General features: G+C 43.0%; 1 protein-coding gene across 2 annotated transcripts in view; it reads right to left on the bottom strand.

Annotated features, from left to right (window-relative positions):
* Positions 1-21,726, bottom strand: part of PLEKHG7 (pleckstrin homology and RhoGEF domain containing G7) — a 149,227-nt gene that overhangs the window by 83,470 nt on the left and 44,031 nt on the right. For both annotated transcript variants that reach the window (XM_075342440.1, XM_075342439.1), the window contains exon 4: positions 17,695-17,717. In XM_075342440.1, coding sequence (XP_075198555.1) covers positions 17,695-17,717 — 23 coding nt within the window. The remainder of the gene's footprint in view (positions 1-17,694; positions 17,718-21,726) is intronic.

Below are 21,726 nucleotides of genomic sequence, written 5' to 3'. Positions count from 1 at the left end.
TCCGTCGTACGATGGTTGTATCATGGGCCATCCATCACAATCCGTCGCTAATACAAGTCAATGAGAAAAAAAATGGATCCAGCACTGGATCCGTTTTTTTCACATTTCGACGGATTGTGACTGATGGCAAAAAACGGATGTGTGAAAGGGGCCTTAAAGGAAAGTCTTCACTGAATACAGATTGTACTTCAGAATTGAGAATTTTGATAATGACTGATAAATTCTGGAGGAAAAAGAAGCAAATTTGTCTGATTGTACAATTTCCTAAGTTGCTTAGTTTCATGTGTACCATTGATTTCTGAAATAAAAATTAAAATGATGGTTATGCTTTAAGTAGATTGTGTACTACTGTATATATTTGTATAACTCCTTACCAACATAGGACACAAAAGTATGTCCTATTTCGGCTCCCTGACTTTGATGCGGGCTTACACGCTGATCTGATCAGCCGACATGGGCCTCTAACAGCCTCAGGTGATCGAAGATGTACCCGCACCTGTTAACTACTTAAATCCCGCTGTCAATCTCTGAATCTCTGACAGCGAGATTTAACCTGTGGAGTCGGGGAGCGCATCATTCCCCGTTTCTGTGGGTGGCCCTGTGATGTGATCTTGGGGCGCCAATGGGTTGTCATGACAGCCAGGGGTCAACTGATGACCCCTGTGTTTGTCATGATGAAGCTCCTGTGAACTCTGGCTGAGAACCGGTGTTTATCACATGGCTGAACATAGAAATCATCAGGCTCCATAGCAATAGATCTAATTGGCTCCCTCCCCCCACAAAAAAATAAAATAAAACATATTATTCATCTGAGACACATAGCTACATATCTCACAACTTTTACAAAGTACTTCTCCTTCTATTGAAGCCCCTAGATTCCCCTTTTCATTGCACCCATAAAGGTATGATTCCAACAAAAGTGCCCCACAAACACTACATGATACCACCATAGTGAATTCCTCCAGAGTACACCCCAAACACACAACCCTACTATACACCCTCAACTACCTCAACAAAGTATGGTGACCTCAACACAGTATGATCCACAACTGTGATCCCGTCACAGCCCTCCCTGCATTACAATGAACAGTTTAATGGCCCCCACAGATCTACAAACTTCCATATATTATAATTTGCCCCACATAGTACTCCATATAGTATTATGCACCGCCGCATAGTCTTCCATATAGGATAATGAGCCCAACATTGTCTTCCATATAATATAATGCACCCCACATAGTCCTCCATTTAGTATAATGCACCCCCCATAGTCATCCATATATGGGCCCGACAGAGCCCTACATATCTTAAAATGCAGATCCCATAGTCTTCCATATATCATAATGCACCCCTTATAGTCCTCCATATATTATAATACACCATCTATAGCCCTTCATATATTGCTCCCCACATAGTTTGACAAAAGGTATTATGCATTCCTCCTTAATCCTCCATATATTATAATGCACCTCATATAATCCTCATTATAGTATAATGCACCCCATAGTTCTCCAGATATTATATTATATATAGTACTTCAAATATTATCATGCATCCCCCACAATCTTCCATATATTATAATGCACCCCATAGTCATCCATATAGTATAATGCACCTCATAGTCCTCCATATATTATAATGCATCCCATAGTCCTCCATATATTATAATACACCCTGTATTCCTCCATATAGTATAATTCCCCATAGTCTTCAATATATGATATTGCAACCCAAAGTCCTTCATATATTATAATTCACCCCCCATAATTCTCTATGTATTACAATGCACCCCATAGTCCTCCCAATAGTATAATGTATGAGATAGCCAAGATGATTGTCTATAAAATGAAGGAAGTCTCACGCTCAAAGCTGTAGTGGATGGTGAGGTATGGAGCCTGAAAGTCAAAAGTTCAAAGCATTGTTACGCTTTTGCTTGTCACTGTATGTTTGTCTTCTTTAATGTGTGGAAAGGTAGAAATATGAAACTAATCCCTAGGCGGTCCTTGGACTAAAAAAGCAAATTCAAATTGATGTCTGAGATATTGAATGCAGGGTGAAGTACTCCCGACCCTGATAAGACTATGTGACAGGACACACTTTCAGTGTATCTTACAACTGGTAAGTAAATAATGCTTTCATTATCCATTAGCCTGTAAGATCTACAGAAGGAAATCATGGTTGTGTATTTCTTGGGCCATCCTGGATATTAAATTAATGGATATTTTCTTGAGACCAGTCCCTAATATGGCGACAGCAGAGTGTATGTGCACATCGGGAATGCTCCAAACATACAAATATTGACAAGTTTATCAGTTAAATGGAGGCCAAAAGAGGAATTTACTTTCCCCCAAAAAAATTCAAGACTAATTCACAGCAAAAAAAGGCAACAGTGATTACCTGCCCAGGTCACAAAATCAAATGCACTCACAGAATGCAGTAAAACCCCTTAATAAAGATGGAGGCAACATGCACAAAACACTGATGGAGCAACCACTCACACACTGCCACTCCATGGAGGGGGTGATTGCTTAGTGTTAAAATTGCACACAGTTTTTAAGTTTTTGGGGGAAAGAAAATTCTTTTTTTCGTGGTTTAGCTTTTATATCAGTATAGGGACTCGCAAGACATGAGGACCCTTGACGTTTGGGTTGCAAACTTGCGTATTTTGGCCAAAATAACAATTAATACCTCATATATTTTATATACCTTTTTTGCACATATATTTTTTTACAGGATGCAGCCAGGCCCATTAATGTAAGCCTTGTAAACTAAGGTGTTGTGAATGTCATCCAAGTGGGTGCTGCTGTGGAGCTCCCTCTGGTGGCCAGCAATGGTAATGAAGCTGAGTCTGAATCTGTGACTAAAACAGGTGATGGAATTAATTAGGAATCCAGGAAGTCCTATTGCAGATCAGCCTAGTGTATTTAGGAGAGCATTTTCTGCCTGGCGGCCGCCGGTGTTGGGTCTTTCATGCTGCTTCTGAAAATGGCTGGGAGTTTTCCTTTAGTTTATCACATTTATTCTCTGCCTGTATCTACTCCAGATAGGTTTACTAGTTTCTGTGCTTAGTTGGCGGAATTACACTTCAGGGTGTTTCTGCTTATTCCATTTTGATCAGTCTCTCTGCTTTTGTGAGCATGGCAATTCCTCCAGCAAGAATGGGAGCTTGTTCCCTGTTCATGTTTGGATAATTTGCACTTTAGAATATTATTTGTTCTGTGATTTTGTTTCTTCCCATTATATCTGCAGTTCTGTTTAAAGTGTCTGACACAAGAGTACCTGATATAGTGGGAGAGAGACCGTGTGGTCTCAGAACTTTTTTCTATCAGGAGTTTGGTATATTTTGCAGGGTTTTTTGCTGGCCGCAATCACTTATTTTTCCTGTCCTGTTGTATCTAGTAAGTCGGGCCTCGCCTTTGCTAGTCTATATTTTCTATCTGTGTATTGTGTTTTCTTACATCACCGTCATTTACATGTTGGGGGCTTGCTATTTCTTTGGGGACTGCTCCAAGGCAAGTTGGGATTCCTCATTTCTATCTTCGAGGTGTAGCAAGTTTCTCCGGCAGTGACGAGGTGTCTAGGTGTGTTAGGAATATCCCACTGCTACTTCTAGTGTTGTCCGATAGATAGGGGATGCGTTCTGCTTAGTTTCCAACTACTCTTGTGGCTTTGTTTTTTCCTGATTAATAGGATTTTTTGTGATCGTCCACGGTTACCAGTTCATCACACTAAGTTTTCTGTTCCTGTGTGGTGCACTTATATAGTGCTGGGTAGCAAGTCTAATCGAATAGTATGCATCATTAATAGGCTGTAAGCCAGACATTGTGCACCTACATGTGTGAATGGTACCCCATACAAGTCTATTTGTGTGCAATTGTAACACTAAGCAATCATCTCCATGGATTGGTAGTGTGTGAGTGGTTGCTCTATCAGTGTTTTTCACCTGTTGCCTTCATCGTTATTGAGGGGTTTTGCTGCATCCTGTGAGTGCATTTGATTCTGTGGACTGGGCAGGTAAACACTGTTGCCTTTTTTGCTGTGAATTAGTCTTGAATTTTTTTGGGGGGGAAGTAAATTCCTCTTTTTGTGGCTTAGCTTTTATATTAGTAGCATTTTACAAACATTTCTTTAACTTACAAAAAAAGCCATTTTCCATAAACAGCTTACAACACAGTAAAGGGATCTCATTTTTGAAAATTATCAGTCAGGAGAAGGGTACATATAACAAAGGTTATAAGGAATTAAATATACCATGGGACACTGTGAAAACGGTCATCAAGAAGTGGTTTATATTTGGCAAAACAATGACATTACCTAAAATTGGATGTCCCTGAAAAACTGATGAAAAGACAAGACAAAAAAATGGTATGTGAGGCTGCCAAGATGCCTACAGCACATTAACCCCTTCACGACCGCGGGCCGTAAAATTACGTCCTATTTTAACGTGACTTAACGACCAGGGACGTAATTTTACGGCCTAAACTTCATTTGATTGCCGTGGCCATAGCAACGGCTTTCAAATGATGTCCCCTGCTGTTTCTTACAGCAGGGGACCTTTGCTTGACCCCAGGGGGGGTGGCATCGCCACCCCCTATCGACGATCGATGTGATTGGCTGTTCAAATCTGAACCGCCAACCACATCGATCGCACTAATTTCGGCAAAAATAATGCCCGAATTAGTGCGATCCTGTGAGATCCAGCTATGAGATGCCGCAGCTGCTGCAGCATATCATAGGTGGACCTCAAACATGCCGCCCCCAGCCCCTGCAGCACTGATTGGAGCGATCGTGCTATGACGCGCAATCGCTCCAATCAGTGTGCAGTGGGGCGGTGTGATCTGCCGGTGGCCGCCCTCCCCAGGCCTGTGCTGGCCTGTGAGCCCTCCCCCAACATGTCTGCAGCGTGGAGTGGCTGGTACTTTTGGTACCACGCCACCGCTGCTGCTGCCGCCGCCGCCGCCTCTGATGTCTCCGCCGCTGGTAATTATTCCGCTCCCTGCGCGCTCCCGTGAAGGCCCCTGCGCGCTCCCGTGAAGGCCCCTGCCCGTGCCCCCCCCGATCTGCCCCCCTACGCCCCGATCTGCCCCCCTACGCCCCGATCTGCCCCCCGGCATCCCGATCTGCTACCACCGCTGCTGCTGAGGTCACCGCTGCTGCTGCAAAGTGAGTACTGTGCTCACTTTGCAGCCCGTGCGCGCTCCCGTGGTGCCCCTGCGCGCTGCCGTGATAGCCCCTGCCGTGCCCCCCCCCGCGATCTGCTCCCCCCAACCACCCCCCCCGACATCCCGATCCGCTCCCCCCGCGATCTGACTGCCTCCCCCATTATTTCTATTCTGCTTCTGCAGCTCCCTCTCCGGTCTCCCCCTCTGCTCTACCCCCTCCCCCTCTGCTCTCAACCCCCCCTCTGCTCTCAACCCCCCCTCTGCTCTCACCCCCCCCCCCCCCTCTGCTCTCAACCCCCCCTCTCCCCCTCTGCTCTCCCCCGACGTCCTCTTACCTGTCTTCACCGGCCTGATCACATCTGCGTCCATCGCTGGGTCCTTCCTGGGCATTCTGCTGATCTGCCTGCTGCTCCTGTAAAGCTGTCCATCTCTCTGCCATCTGTTCCTCTGCAGCTCTTCTGGTCAGTGATCCTCCTGCTAGTCCTATGGGTACTGTGAGTATAACTTTTTTTTTTTTTTTTTTCCGTATCCCCTGTCCATTTTTACACCTCATCCGTCCGTGCGTCCCGCCAAGCGCTGATCAGGGATGCAGATAACGGATCGGCATCCCTGCTCAATTTTTGGCGTGACTTTTTTTTCCGTATCCCCGACGCTTTTTGTATCGCATCCGTCCGTGCGTCCCGCCAAGCGCTGATCAGGGATGCAGATAACGGATCGGCATCCCTGCTCAATTTTTGGCGTGACTTTTTTTTCCGTATTCACGACGCTTTTTGTATCGCATCCGTCCGTGCGTCCCGCCAAGCGCTGATCAGGGATGCAGATAACGGATCGGCATCCATGGTCAATTTTTGGTGTGACTTTTTTCCGTATTTGCGACGCTTTTTGTATCGCATCCGTCCGTGCGTCCCGCCAAGCGCTGATCAGGGATGCAGATAACAGATCGGCATCCCTGCTCAATTTTTGGCGTGACTTTTTTTTTTACGTATCCCCGACACTTTTTTTTATCGCATCCGACCGTGCGTCCTGCAGCGGCCGATCAGTGCACTGCGTCTGTGCGTTTGAAAAGTCAAATGGCGCTCCTTCTCTTCTGAGCCCTGCCATGCGCTCAAACAATTACTTTCCACCACATATGAGGTATCTGCGTACTCAGGAGAAATTGCACAATACGTTTTATGGTGCATTTTTTCCTGTTACCCTTGTGAAAAAAAAAGCTACCTAGTTGAAGCAACCGTTTTATGGTAAAAAAATTTTTTTTTCTTTTCACGGCTCAACGCTATAAACTTCTGTGAAGCCCCCAGGTGTTCAAAGTGCTCACCAAACATCTAGAACAATTATTTGAGGTCTCTAGTTTCCAAAATGGTGTCACTTGTGGGGGAGCTCCACTGTTTAGGCACCATAGGGGGTCTCCAAACGTGACATGGCGTCCGCTAATGATTCCAACCAATTTTGCTGTCAAATTGCGCTCCTTCTCTTCTGAGCCCCGCCATGCGCCCAAACAATTACTTTCCACCACATATGAGGTATCTGCGTACTCAGGAGAAAATGCACAATACATTTTATGGTGCATTTTTTCCTGATAGCCTTGTGAAAAAAAAAGCTACCTAGTTGAAGCAACCGTTTTGTGGTAAAAAAAAAATTTTTTCTTTTCACGGCTCAACGCTATAAACTTCTGTGAAGCCCCCAGGTGTTCTAAGTGCTCACCAAACATCTAGAAAAATTATTTGAGGGCTCTAGTTTCCAAAATGGTATCACTTGTGGGGGAGCTCCACTGTTTAGGCACCATAGGGGGTCTCCAAACGTGACATGGCGTCCGCTAATGATTCCAACCAATTTTGCTGTCAAATTGCGCTCCTTCTCTTCTGAGCCCCGCCATGCGCCCAAACAATTACTTTCCACCACATATGAGGTATCTGCGTACTCAGGAGAAAATGCACAATACATTTTATGGTGCATTTTTTCCTGATAGCCTTGTGAAAAAAAAAGCTACCTAGTTGAAGCAACCGTTTTGTGGTAAAAAAAAATTTTTTTCTTTTCACGGCTCAACGCTATAAACTTCTGTGAAGCCCCCAGGTGTTCAAAGTGCTCACCAAACATCTAGAAAAATTATTTGAGGGCTCTAGTTTCCAAAATGGTATCACTTGTGGGGGAGCTCCACTGTTTAGGCACCATAGGGGGTCTCCAAACGTGACATGGCGTCCGCTAATGATTCCAACCAATTTTTCTGTCAAATGGCGCTCCTTCTCTTCTGAGCCCCGCCATGCGCCCAAACAATTACTTTCCACCACATATGAGGTATCTGCGTACTCAGGAGAAAATGCACAATACATTTTATGGTGCATTTTTTCCTGATAGCCTTGTGAAAAAAAAAGCTACCTAGTTGAAGCAACCGTTTTGTGGTAAAAAAAATTTTTTTTTCTTTTCACGGCTCAACGCTATAAACTTCTGTGAAGCCCCCAGGTGTTCAAAGTGCTCACCAAACATCTAGAAAAATTATTTGAGGGCTCTAGTTTCCAAAATGGTATCACTTGTGGGGGAGCTCCACTGTTTAGGCACCATAGGGGGTCTCCAAACGTGACATGGCGTCCGCTAATGATTCCAACCAATTTTGCTGTCAAATGGCGCTCCTTCTCTTCTGAGCCCCGCCATGCGCCCAAACAATTACTTTCCACCACATATGAGGTATCTGCGTACTCAGGAGAAAATGCACAATACATTTTATGGTGCATTTTTTCCTGATAGCCTTGTGAAAAAAAAAGCTACCTAGTTGAAGCAACCGTTTTGTGGTAAAAAAAATTTTTTTTTCTTTTCACGGCTCAACGCTATAAACTTCTGTGAAGCCCCCAGGTGTTCAAAGTGCTCACCAAACATCTAGAAAAATTATTTGAGGGCTCTTGTTTCCAAAATGGTATCACTTGTGGGGGAGCTCCACTGTTTAGGCACCATAGGGGGTCTCCAAACGTGACATGGCGTCCGCTAATGATTCCAACCAATTTTGCTGTCAAATGGCGCTCCTTCTCTTCTGAGCCCCGCCATGCGCCCAAACAATTACTTTCCACCACATATGAGGTATCTGCGTACTCAGGAGAAAATGCACAATACATTTTATGGTGCATTTTTTCCTGATAGCCTTGTGAAAAAAAAAGCTACCTAGTTGAAGCAACCGTTTTGTGGTAAAAATTTTTTTTTTTCTTTTCACGACTCAACGCTATAAACTTCTGTGAAGCCCCCAGGTGTTCAAAGTGCTCACCAAACATCTAGAACAATTATTTGAGGGCTCTAGTTTCCAAAATGGGGTCACTTGTGGGGGAGCTCCATTGTTTAGGCACCTCAGGGGGTCTTCAAACCCGACATGGCGTCCGCTAACAGGTGCAGCTAATTTTGCACTCAAAAATTCAAATGGCGCTCCTTGCCTTCCGAGCACTGCTGTGTGTCCAAACATTTGATTTCCACCACATATGAGGTATCTGCGTACTCAGGAGAAAATGCACAATACATTTTATGGTGCATTTTTTCCTGTTACCCTTGTGAAAAAAAAAGCTACCTAGTTGAAGCAACCGTTTTGTGGTAAAAAATTTTTTTTTTCTTTTCACGGCTCAACGCTATAAACCTTTGTGAAGCCCCCAGGGGTTCAAAGTGCTCACCAAACATCTAGAAAAATTATGTGAGGCCTCTAGTTTCCAAAATGGGGTCACTTGTGGGGGAGCTCCATTGTTTAGGCACCTCAGGGGGTCTTCAAACCCGACATGGCGTCCGCTAACAGGTGCAGCTAATTTTGCACTCAAAAATTAAAATGGCGCTCCTTGCCTTCTGAGCACTGCTGTGTGTCCAAACATTTGATTTCCACCACATATGAGGTATCTGCGTACTCAGGAGAAAATGCACAATACATTTTATGGTGCATTTTTTCCTGTTACCCTTGTGAAAAAAAAAGCTACCTAGTTGAAGCAACCGTTTTGTGGTAAAAAATTTTTTTTTTTCTTTTCACGGCTCAACGCTATAAACTTTTGTGAAGCCCCCAGGGGTTCAAAGTGCTCACCAAACATCTAGAAAAATTATTTGAGGCCTCTAGTTTCCAAAATGGGGTCACTTGTGGGGGAGCTCCATTGTTTAGGCACCTCAGGGGGTCTTCAAACCCGACATGGCGTCCGCTAATGAGTGCAGCTAATTTTGCGTTCAAAAATTCAAATGGCGCTCCTTCCCTTCCGAGCTCTGCCGTGCGCCCAAACAATTGATGTTTACCACATATGGGGTATCAGCGTACTCAGGAGAAAATGCACAATAAATTGTATTGTGTACTTTCTCTTTTCTCCCTTGTAAAAATGAAAATTTTATGGCTAAAGTAACATTTTTGTGTTAAAAAGTAAAATTTTCATTTTTTCCTTCCACATTGCTTTGGTTCCTGTGAAGCACCTAAAGGGTTAATAAACTTCTTGGATGTGGTTTTGAGCAGTGTGAGGGGTGTAGTTTTTAGAATGGGGTCACTTTTGGGTATTTTCTGTCACCTAGGCCTCTCAAAGTCACCTCAAATGTAATGTGGTCCCTAAAAAAATTATTTTGTAAATTTTGTTGGAAAAATGAGAATTTGCTGATGACCTTTGACCCCTTCTAACTTCCTAACGGAAAAAAAATTTGTTTCGAAAATTGCGCTGATGTAAAGTAGACAAGTGGGAAATGTTATTTAGTAACTATTTTGTGTGACATATCTCTCAGATTTATGGGCATAAATTTTCAAAGTTTGAAATTTGCGAAATTTTCAAAATTTTCGCCAAATTTCCTAAATTTTCACAAATAAACGCAAAACATATCGGCCTAAATTTACCACTGACATGAAGTACAATATGTCACGAAAAAACAATCTCAGAATCGCCAGGATCCGTTGAAGCGTTCCAGAGTTATAACCTGTCAAAGTGACACTGGTCAGAATTGCAAAAAATGGCCCGGTCATTAGGGTGTTTTAGTGGCCGGGGGTGAAGGGGTTAAAGGAGCTGCAGAACTTTCTGGCATTTAGTGGCTGTGTACTGCATGTGACAACAATCTCCCATATTCTTTATATGTCTGGCCTGTAGGGTAGGCAAGGCAGAATCCTTTTATTACAAAGAAAAACATGCTTGGCCAAAACGTACACCAATTCTGCTAAAAGCATATGGGAAAACATGCATTGTTCTTTTAGACAGCTGTATCTGGGGCCTTAGTCCAGGTCAAGGGAATTATGAACAGTTTCAAATATCGGTCAAAGTGCATCAAAACCTTCAGGCCTTTTCTAAAAAGCTGTAAAAGAAGAGGAATTTCATCTTTCAGCATGAAAATAACTTTAAGCATACCTCCAAATCAAGAAGAGAATGTCTTTGCTAGAAGAAGATGAAATGTTTGAAATGGGACCAACCAGTGCCCAGACCTAAATCCAGTTGAATATCTGTGTGCTGAAATCTGGTGCACCTAAGAGATGTCCTCATAATCTAAAAGATTTGGAGAGCTATTGCAAAGAAGAGTGGGCAAAGATAGCCAATTCTGGTTGTGCTGTGCGAATAGGATTTTGTTTTAGAGCAGGAATCTATCATAAATTCAAAGGGTACTTCGACAAAGTACGGTATTAGTTTAAGGGTGTGCATATTTATTCAAACACATTATTTTATGTCTTTATTTTTCTTTTTCCAATTGAAAAAATTTTAGTTTATTTTTCAATTGAATTGTACAAATTATGGGTAATATTAAAGTTTGAAAACGTTTTAAAATTTTTTCTTCATGGTATAATTTTCTTTACATGACACTATCTGGCATTTTAACAAGGGTGTGCAGACCTTGCATATACACTGTAAAAGCATGTTCAAATGTGGACATGCCCTTCAATAGAACTTTCAAACAGTGTAACATATCAAATATGCATTACAGAAATGTAATCTAATTTTACTGGAATATTATAATGTAATATTTCTTGTTTGTTGAATAAATATGCTACACCAATAGTATGTTTAACTTTCTTTACAATGTCACTTATTTGAATGGATAAATGTGTGTGAACAAGAGTTGTATTGAATACATGAAATAATGGAGAAGAACTTGTGCATACATGTTAGAGCAAACTAAGTTCACTTCCAAGACAAATCGATAATACGCTTTAAGGCTATGTGCCCACAGGAGTTCGCACCTGCGGATTTTACCGCGGAAAACCTGCGGATTTTGCCGCAGAAAACCTGCGGATTTTGCCACGGAAAACCTGTTGATTTATCTGGATTTTCTAGATAAATCTGCAGGTTTTAGCAAGTACAGACACTCCCCATGTTATCCTATGGGATTTGGGGAGTACTGTGTCCATGCTGTGGTATGTGCAGCTGCGGAAAATGCTGCAGAAATGCTGTCCCGCAGCCGCACGCATGTCAATTATTCCTGCGGAATTACCTGCGGAAATCCCGGCCCTCCACTATGGAGATGGAGGCCGGGACTTCCACAGGTAAGTCGCATGAAAGTCCGCAGGATATATCCGCAGGTGCGAGCTCCCGTGGGCACATAGCCTAAGGCTATGTGCGGACGCTGCGGATTTACAGCGGATTTTACTGCGGATTTGCCGTGGATTTGCTGCAGAAAATGTGTCTAACATTTCTGCAGTCATTCCCCAGCAAAACCTATGGGTATAAAAAAATGCTGTGCGCACACTGCGTTTTTTTATACCTGCGGAATTTCCCGCTGAATTTTCGCCGCAGAATTTTTTCCGCTGCGGAATTTAGGCTATGTGCGCACCCTGTAGATTTACCACAGATTTTACTGTGGATTTGCCGCGGATTTGCTGCAGAACATATACAATATTGTAAAAGGGGACATTATTGTACATCTGTAAAAGGGGGATAAAAGCACAACATAACTATTATTGTGCAAATGGTGTAAAAGACCTTTGTCTCTTTACTATCACAAAGGATCTATTCCCAATATCACAAATATACTGTATATATTTCCAAGGGTAATAATTTCTCTGTTCCTATTGCCTTATTCTGCTTTGCAAATTTGCCCCAAAAACATAAAAATGTTAGTAAAAACGACAACAGAAAACAAAATGCTTCAGGAAACAGTAATAAAAACACTTCAGAATAATAAAAAATTGAAGAGAAATAGACAAGGAGCTATTTCTGAAGCATCTTCTATTTAATAAATGTATGTTTTTACTGCCAGAGTAAAAGTAATATGACGTTTAGGCTAGGTTCACACACTGCGTTTTTTTGACGCTGCGTTGTTGTGCGTTTTTTTGCGGCAAAAGCCACACAAAAACGCACCCGCGTCAAAAAAACGCGGCCAAAAACGCACACGTTTTTGCTGCGTTTTGCTGCGTTTTTGTTCACTGCGTCTTTATGCGTTTTTTATCAGTGAACAAAAAAAAAGGTCTGATGTCATTTCCTTTGTTCTTCATTCTCCACTAGTGTATGCAGGAGAGCATACAGCTGCAGAACTACAAGGCTCAGCATACTCCATCCAATAGTGTATTGCTGAGAGCAGACAGCAGCTGCAGAACTACAAGGCTCAGCATGCTCCATCCAGGACTGTATGCTGGGGGGAGAGTGAGGGGGAGCAGACCTACAAGGCTCAGCATCCTCCATCCAATAGTGTATGCAGGAGAGCAGACAGCAGCTGTCGAACTACAGTGGCTCAGCATCCTCCTTCCAGGACTGTATGCAGGATTTCTTTGCCCCCCCAAACAAAAAAAAGGACGTGGGCTTCGCCATATTTTTGTATGCTAGCCGGGTACAGCAGGCAGGTACGGGCTGCCCCCAACCCCCAGCTGCCTATTTGTACCCGGCTGGGAACCAAAAATATAGAGAAGCCCTTTTTTTTTAATTATTTCATGAATTTCATAAAATAATTCAAAAAAAAAAATGACGTGAGCTTCGCCTAATTTTTGTGTCCAGCCGGGTACAACTAGGCAGCTGGGGATTGGAATCCACAGTGCAGGGTGCCCATGCTTTCTGGGCACCCCCGCTGAGAATTGCAGTCCGCAGCCACTCCAGAAAATGGCGCTTTCATAGAAGCGCCATCTTCTGGCGCTGTATCCAACTCTTCCAGCTGCCCTGATGCCGGGTTGCTCACTGGGTAATAATGGGGTTAGGGCTAGCTGTATATTATCAGCTGGCCCTAAAGCCCGAAATTCATGCTGTCACGCTAATATTAGACATGGCCACCATGAATTTCTAGTAAAGATAAAAAAACCACAACACACAGAAAAATATTTTTATTAGAAATAAAACACAACACAATTAGTGACTCCATCTTTATTGAAATAAAGAGCCCCCCCTCTGCAGTAATCCTGGGTCAAGGGTCCCGCGCCGTCCAATCCGGATCTAATATCATCTGATCGGTTTGCTGGAAGGCAAAGTGATCAGATGATGTGTCAGGATCAAGTGCCTGAATCACATCACACATCAGCTGATTGTATAAAAGCGGTTTATACAATCAGCAGATGCATCGGTGCAAAAGAAAAAAAAAAATACTCACTTATGTGCTGATTACCGGCAGCTCCTAGAGCGAGTCTGATCCCGTCCGATCGCTGCAGCAGCTGCCGCTAATCAGGGATGAAGTCTCCTGACGCATCCGCTGAGAGCCAGCCGGGCGCTGGCGTCAGCGTCACCCCGAGACTTACGATCAGCTGATGCGTCAGGTGACTGCATCAGGTGATCCATCGCCAGGTCCTGCATCCTGCAGGCATACGTACCCGGGGAGACTGCACACACCCGGAGCGGCGGTACCGGCAGGAGGATCTGGGAGCGGGCATGGCACCGGGACCCTGCAGACAGGTGAGTATGACTTTTTTTTTCTACTGTTCACTTTTGATTTCGCAGCTGCCTCCACCTCCGCCCAGACATGGCGCCGCACGGCAGCATACATGCACAGGATGGGAGGTGGAGGCAGCGGTGACGGTACCGGGAGGATTCACGCTTCTGTATTTACTGACAGAAGGAATCCTCTTCCTGTACATGTCACTTTACTACCCACCTCCTGCGTTTATAGCTGCGTTTTTGGTCTTAGAAACGCACTAAAACGCACCAAAACGCACCTATTTGCGTTTCTCATTGCGTCTTTCAACATCCCATTGCACTCAATGGATGAAAAGCGCAGTGAAAAACGCGGGAATAATTGACATGCTGCGTTTTTGTGGCACCACAAAAACGCAGCTGAAAAAAACCGCTGTGTGCAGACAGCAAAAATGAAAACTCATAGACTTTGCTGGGGAAGCAAAGTCATGCAGTTTTCTGAGCAAAAACACCGCGAAAAACGCGCTGTGTGAACTTCCCCTTACAGTAGCTGTAACACATACCCTGAAGTGATGTGCGCACAGAGGTTTTTTTTTTTTTTTTAAAGGATTTTTTTGAAACTGGTCTACTCAAGAAAACACCTGAAAAATTGATAAAAAAAAAATTCATGAAAGTCTCTTCCTACTTATCACTTATGTAAATCCCCTTTGCTGTTCATATATTTAGTGTTTTGAGTGTTCTCTTCTGCTGTAGGTTTTGAAAACCGCCTGGTGGAAAACTAGAAAGTGACACTTCTTTGATTCAGATAAAGTATATCTTTGTATTAGTCAGTAGATATAAAAAAAAATGTTTAAAAGAACTTAAGTCCTCAGGGGTTGATAACTTTTAATGGCTAACTGAAAAGATGGTAATAATAGCAAGCTTTCGAGACTACTCAGGTCTCTTCATCGGGCTCAGTATTAGGCTGGGGCCACACGGGCACTACTGCGATCCACTTGCATGAGACTCGGCTCGTGCTGGCAGTACAGCAGAGCCGAGTGTCATGCCTGTGTCCTTGCAACTGAGGTCCGTTCGTGCGAGCAGACCTCAGCTGCGGGGGGCGGGCCGGCACTCAGGAGGGGAGGGAGGGATTTCTCTCCCTCTCTACTGCGTAGCCGGCTATTGCCATTCTCGCACTGCACTAGCAGTACACCGGTGTACCGCGAGTGCAGTGCGATTTTTCTCTCGCCCCATTCACTTGAATGGGTGCGAGAGAAAGAGACTCAGCTTACAATCGCAGCATGCTGCGATTGTTTTCTCAGTCCGATTAGGGCTGAGAAAATAATCGCCCATGTGTGCTGACACACAGGCTAGAATTGGTCCGAGGAGAATGCGATGTTTTATCGCACTCCACTCGCACTGTTTTTCTCGCCGTGTGGCTTAGCCCTAATACAAAATCTAGAGTCACATATTTATACACAATAGGACATAGAATGCAGCAGTAAATAAGACAAGTGACATAAAGCAGAACTATCAGTATGGGAAGAGGCAAACAGTTGTGGCAGTAAATATTGCAGCAGTTCATAGATAAGCAGTGTGAAAGTTTTATTGTTCTCTGATTGATGTCTGATCGAGAGTTGTGATTCCCCCAGAGGAGCACATTTCTTAATTGATGTAAAAAGACATCTGGGGGCATCACAACTCTAGACCAGACCTCAATCAGAGGTCAATAAAATGTATACACCCCATATTCCTCCATATAATATAATGCACACCCCATCGTCCTCCAAATAGAATGTGATTTAGACTTGATGAAGGAGAAAGAACTCTCCAAAATGTGAGGTTAAAAAAAATCACCATTAATTTTTCCTGGAGTTTCCTTCTATTCATTGCATATTCATTAGCGTGGCATTTACCCTTCCTGCATTATTCCAAAGCTAGGTATACAAACAAGATGGCATTCAGTAGGCACCAAATTGCCAAGACATCCACATAGGCATCAATGTTCATGTTGTGGAGGCCCCTATAGCTGACACAATGGATGTTTGCCCTGTTTCAAACCATTTAATTGCCACGGTCATAACTGCCAGCAGCACATAGGAGGTTGAAGCATTACCTAAGCTGTTTTTTTTTCTTATTCAGGCTAAACATAAGACGTTTGTATGGTAGACCAACTGTTTTTACCCAGATTGCTCAAATACAGTCCAAAAAATGGATTTTCTTAACTAGACAACAGTTTTCTGACATGCGACAGTCAATTTTACATGAACTGAGCCACACAATTGGCAGAATTGTCACCAAATACTTGAAATGAAATAATGCGTGTCTCAGATTATCAGGAAGACTTCGGCTACATTATGAATATGTTGATGGAGCAGAGAAATGCCAAGGATCAGTGACCGCGGCACCCGGCACATTATGATATGAGGAGCTGAGTGTGGGCTGAGGGCTTTTTTCACTGTTTGCTGTTAGTAAAAGAAATTAATTTTAATCTTACATACGAACTCTTAATGTGGCGTCTGCTAGACATATGGCTGCTGTGTACACAAGTAACTGGATAGTCCACTTCACATTCAGGTCCCTCAGTATTTTACCATTCTGGCAGCAGATCAGCCGCAAATACAATCTGTTTGAATTACGGGAGATAATTTATTTGTAATGCTACATTAAGCTGCCATTTTACTTCTGTTTGTGCGTTGCCTGTTTATTATCAGTTATTCAGTCCACACAGATCCTGTAACCAACAACATATTGGTTCCAATTATATCAACAGTTCATATTGTGAACTCCTATAAATGAGATTGGGAGACCTTTCTTATAAGAGTCTATAAAAAACAGGGTTATACGACTTGAGTAATACAAAGAAGTGGCAGACATACGCTTTATTCTTTCCAGGGAACAGTCTATGGACCCATTCATCACAGCTTTGATGACAATATTCTGGTGTAAAAACTCATCTAATGGCGCTCTCACACATCCGGCTTTTTGCCGGTTTGACGGATGCGACGCACACCAGTACAGTATGATACAGTACAGTGGCAGCGCCGCAACTTCCGGGTCACATGCTCCGGTCACATGACAGCATGTGACCGGCGCTTGTTGCGCTGCCAATGTACTGTATACACTGTACTGGCGTGTGCCGCATCTGTCAAACCGGCAAAAAGCTGGATGTGTGAGAGCGCCTTTATTGATAAAGGTTGAAATTGATGAATCTAGGTGTCTTTTTCAAGTTAAAGGGTTATTCCTATCTCCACGATCCTATCCCAATACTGTATGTAGTAGGTGTATTAATAATAATATTAGCAAATACCTCCAGTTAAAAATGAAGTATAGATCTCCTAATATAGCCATGTCTCTTACCTCAAGTGCATGGTATTGCAGCTTAGGTATCCATGGTTATGTCCATTCACATAGTGACAGTTAGTTACTCGTGGTCTTAAACATGGATATCTAAGCTCAAATGCCCTGCACATGAAGTAAAAGACAGAAATATCACTGATGTCTGAATGAGGCCTTAGCCAAATCAGGTTGTGAGCCACATTAGGGACAGGATCTGGTGAGAGTGGTCCACCTCTTTTTAGGACAGTATTAATTATTGGTGATATGTATATATATATATATATATATATATATATATATATATATATGTTTTCAATGAGACATGTTACCCAAGCCTAGATTTCAACATCATTTTCTAACCTTCAGTAAAGAGAAAAATGCTGCTTGACAATAGAATCTCCTTTCAAACAGATATTGACATGTACATTTTCAGGTGTGCTGTGACTCATGGAGCAAAAATAATGTTTTTTTTTACCACTTACCGTGACTGGTGGAACGCCTTCAACTGAAAGACAAAGCAAACATAAAATATTTAGTCATGTCTGACTTGTTAATGCAGAAATATTGGTCATTTTAAAGCATCACCGCTAAAATAGGACAATAGTATTGGGGGAGGTACAGGAGGTCAAGTGTGTTGACGAATTTGGACCAGAAAAACCATTTATAGAAATGTATTTATCTGTGTTCATTACTCTTTGGCTTGATTATACCAGTCTTGTTTATGGTAAGGCTACTGTGGTTCGGTTTCCCAATGAATCATTGTGACATGATTATGCTGCCAGGTATTTGAAGTTGTCACGGCTTTTTGCAGTCTGGCCAAGAAGCGAAATAGAACTGGTATTTTGTAAGAAATTAGAATGGTGCAAGAGTTACTGAGTGGCATATGGTCTCTATCTGCTGTCTACCTACCAACAAAATGATCCAATGTACCGTTAAATTTCCATATATCATAATCCATGGGGAATAATACACATATGGACCAGTACAGAATACATTATTGTTGGTGTTCATATTAACACTTTGCACTTCGACATGTAAAGTTACGTATTCAGTGTTTTCTCGGCAGGTTATGCTTCTTTCAAACAGATGTATAGTATTGTTGGGCCAAATCTCTACCCGATCGTGGGGAGACGCTGCTAGGTGTTGGGAAGGAGAGTTGCCCAATGCAGAAGTAAGAGATCCTGCACATTCCCTTTAACTGTCCATATTTCTGATATAACTCTTGAATTCCCATTGGTTTTACTTAATAGATCTTTCAGCACCATGGATGCTTAACCCCTTTAGGACGAAGCCAGTTTTGTACTTAATGCCCAGGCCATTTTTTGCAATTCTGACCAGTGTCACTTTATGAGGTCATAACTCTGGAACGCTTCAACGGATCCCAATGATTCTGACATTGTTTTTTCGTGACATATTGTACTTCATGATAGTTATAAATTTAGAACGATATTTTTTGCTTTTATTTGTGAAAAAATCGGAAATTTGATGAAAATTTTGAAAATTTTGCAATTTTCAAACTTTTAATTTTTATGCCCTTAACCCAGAGAGTTATGTCACACAAAACAGTTAATAAATAACATTTCCCACATGTCTACTTTACATTAGCGCAATTTCTGAAACAAAATGTTTTGGGGTTAGGAAGTTAGAAGGGGTCAAAGTTCATCTGCAATTTCCCATTTTTTCAACAAAATTCACAAAACCATTTTTTTAGGGACCACATCACATTTGAAGTGAATTTGAGAGGCCTAAGTGACAGAAAATACCTAAAAGTGACACCATTCTCAAAACAGCACCCCTCAAAGTACTCAAAACCACATCCAAGAAGTTTATTAACCCTTCAGGTGCTTCACAGGAACTAAAGCAAAGTGGAATGAAAAAAAGCAAAAAATAAAATTTTACCTAAAATGTTGCTCTACCCCAAATTTATTCACTTTTAGAAGAAATAACACAACAAAATGAACCCCAAAACTTGTTACCCACTTTCTTATGAACGCGCCAATACCCCACATGTGGTCAGAAACCTTTGTTTGGACAAATGGGAGGGCTCGGAACAGAAGGAGCAATATTTGAATTTTGGAAAGCAAATTTGGCTGAAATAGATTGCGGGCACCATGTTGCAATTACATGTCCGCTAAGGTACCTAAACAGCAGAAACCCCTTACAAGTGACACCATTTTGGCTTCTATCTAGGGGTATAGTGAGCATTTTGGATCCACAGGTACTTCACAGATTTTGATAACGTTACGTTGTCACATTGAAAATTTTCATTTTTTTCTCAAAAATGTTGCTTTAGCATCAATTTTTTCACTTTTTCAAGAGGTAATTCCAAAAATTTGACCCCAATGTTTGTTACCCACTTTTTTATGAGCGCGGTGATACCTCACTTGTGGTCTGAAACCTTTGTTTGGAGAAATGGGAGGTCTTGGAACGGAAGGAGCAATATTTGAATTTTGGAAAGGAAATTTGGCTGAAAAAGATTGCGGGCACCATGTCGCATTTGGAGGACCCCTAAGGTACGTAAACAGCAAAAAAACACCACAAGTGACCCCATATTGGAAACTAGGCCCCTCAAGGAATTTATCTTGATGTTTGGTGAGTACCCTGAACCCCCAGGTGCTTTACAGAAGTTTATAACGTTGAGCCATGAAAATAAAAAAATAAAATTTTACCACAAAATTGTTACTTCAACCAGGTAGCTTTTTTTTTCACAAGGGTAACAGGAAAAAAATCACCATGAAATTTATTGCGCAATTTCTCCTGAGTTTGTTGATATCTTGTATGTGGTGGAAATCAACTGTTTGGGCACACTACAGGGCTCAGAAGAGAAGGAGTGTAATTTGACTGCAAAATTGGCTGGAATCAATAGCGGACGCCATGTTGCATTAGGAGAACCCCTGAGGTGCCTAAGCAGCGGAGGTCCCCCACAAGTGACCCCATTCTGAAAATAAGACCCCTCAAGGCTTTAATCTAGGTGTATATTGAGCATTTTGAATCCACGAATACTTCACAGAATTTGATAAGCTTAGGTTGCCATATTGAAATTTTCATTTTTTTCACAAAAATGTTGATTTAGCGACACATTTTTCACTTTTTCAAGAGGCAACAACAAAACGTGTACCCCACAGGTTGTTATCTAATTGCTTGTGAGCGCAGGGATACCCCACATGTGGCCAAAAACCTTTGTTTGGATAAATGGGAGGGCTTGGAATGGAAGGAGCACCATTTGAATTTTGGAAAAGTTGAAGTAAATTGCGCGCACCATGTCACATTAGCAGGGCCCCTTGGGCATCTATACATCAGAAACCCCCCACAAGTGACCTCATTTTGGAAACTGGACCCCTCAAGGATTTTATTCAGGAGTATAGTAAACATTTTGAATCCACAGGTACTTCACAAAACTGTTGCTGTAGCAACAAATTTCTCACTGTTAAGGGGGCTTTACACGCTGCGACATCGCTAATGCGGAGTCGTTAGGGTCACGGAATTGGTGACGCACATCCGGCCGCATTAGCGATGTTGCTGTGTGTGACACCGATGAGCGATTTTGCATCGTTGCAAAAACGTGCAAAATCGCTCATCGGTGACATGGGGGTCCATTCTCGATTATCGTTACAGCATCAGTAACGATGTAGTTCGTCACTCCTGCGGCAGCACACATCGCTATGTGTGACGCCGCAGGAACGAGGAACCTCTCCTTACCTGCCTCCCGGCCGCTATGAGGAAGGAAGGAGGTGGGCGGGATGTTCCGGCCACTCATCTCCGCCCCTCCGCTTCTATTGGGCGGCCGCTTAGTGACGTCACTGTGACGCCACACGGACCGCCCCCTTAGCAAGGAGGCGGTTCGCCGGTCACAGCGATGTCGCCGGGCAGGTAAGTATGTGTGACGCATCTGCGCGATGTTGTGCGGCACGGGCAGCGATTTGCCCATGTCGCACAACAGATGGGGGCGGGTACCCACGCTAGCGATATCGGGACCGATATCGCAGTGTGTAAAGCGGCCTTTAGGCTATGTGGCCATGATCCAGCGACACGGCGTCTAGTACACAGTGTCAGCCTTCCTGCAGAAATGTGAGTGTTGTCCACGGGAGAACGCAGCTGCCCATGGCCACGATTTGGGTTCAGGCTGCTGTGGACTTTAGTTCTATTCTACCTGCAGAAAGCACTCATCTCCGCAGCATAAATTGACATGCTGAGGCTCGGGAAGCTGCGCCACAGGTCGATTTATGCTGCGGAGAAAAGAAACACAGTGGGCACGGGATTTCTAAAAATCCTGCCACTGTGCTTCTACTGCACAACGCAGCGTTATGGACGCAGGGAAAACACTCTGCGTCCAAAACGTTGCAAACCCTGATTGTGGGCACACAGCGTAAAATGCTACAATGGATGAATGGATAGATGTCAAACATATATAACGTCCCACCCCCCTGCATATTCTAAGCTGGCGCCCTTTAGTGCCTTTCATGTGACACTAAAGGATGCCTAGCCTTGTATTTAGCCCAAAAAAAAAAAAAAAG

The sequence above is a fragment of the Anomaloglossus baeobatrachus genome, chromosome 4, assembly GCF_048569485.1.
Source record: "Anomaloglossus baeobatrachus isolate aAnoBae1 chromosome 4, aAnoBae1.hap1, whole genome shotgun sequence".
In the NCBI taxonomy this organism is placed as follows: domain Eukaryota; kingdom Metazoa; phylum Chordata; class Amphibia; order Anura; family Aromobatidae; genus Anomaloglossus; species Anomaloglossus baeobatrachus.
The sequence above is the reverse complement of the archived record's forward strand: the minus strand, read 5'-3'. Positions and strand labels throughout refer to the sequence as shown.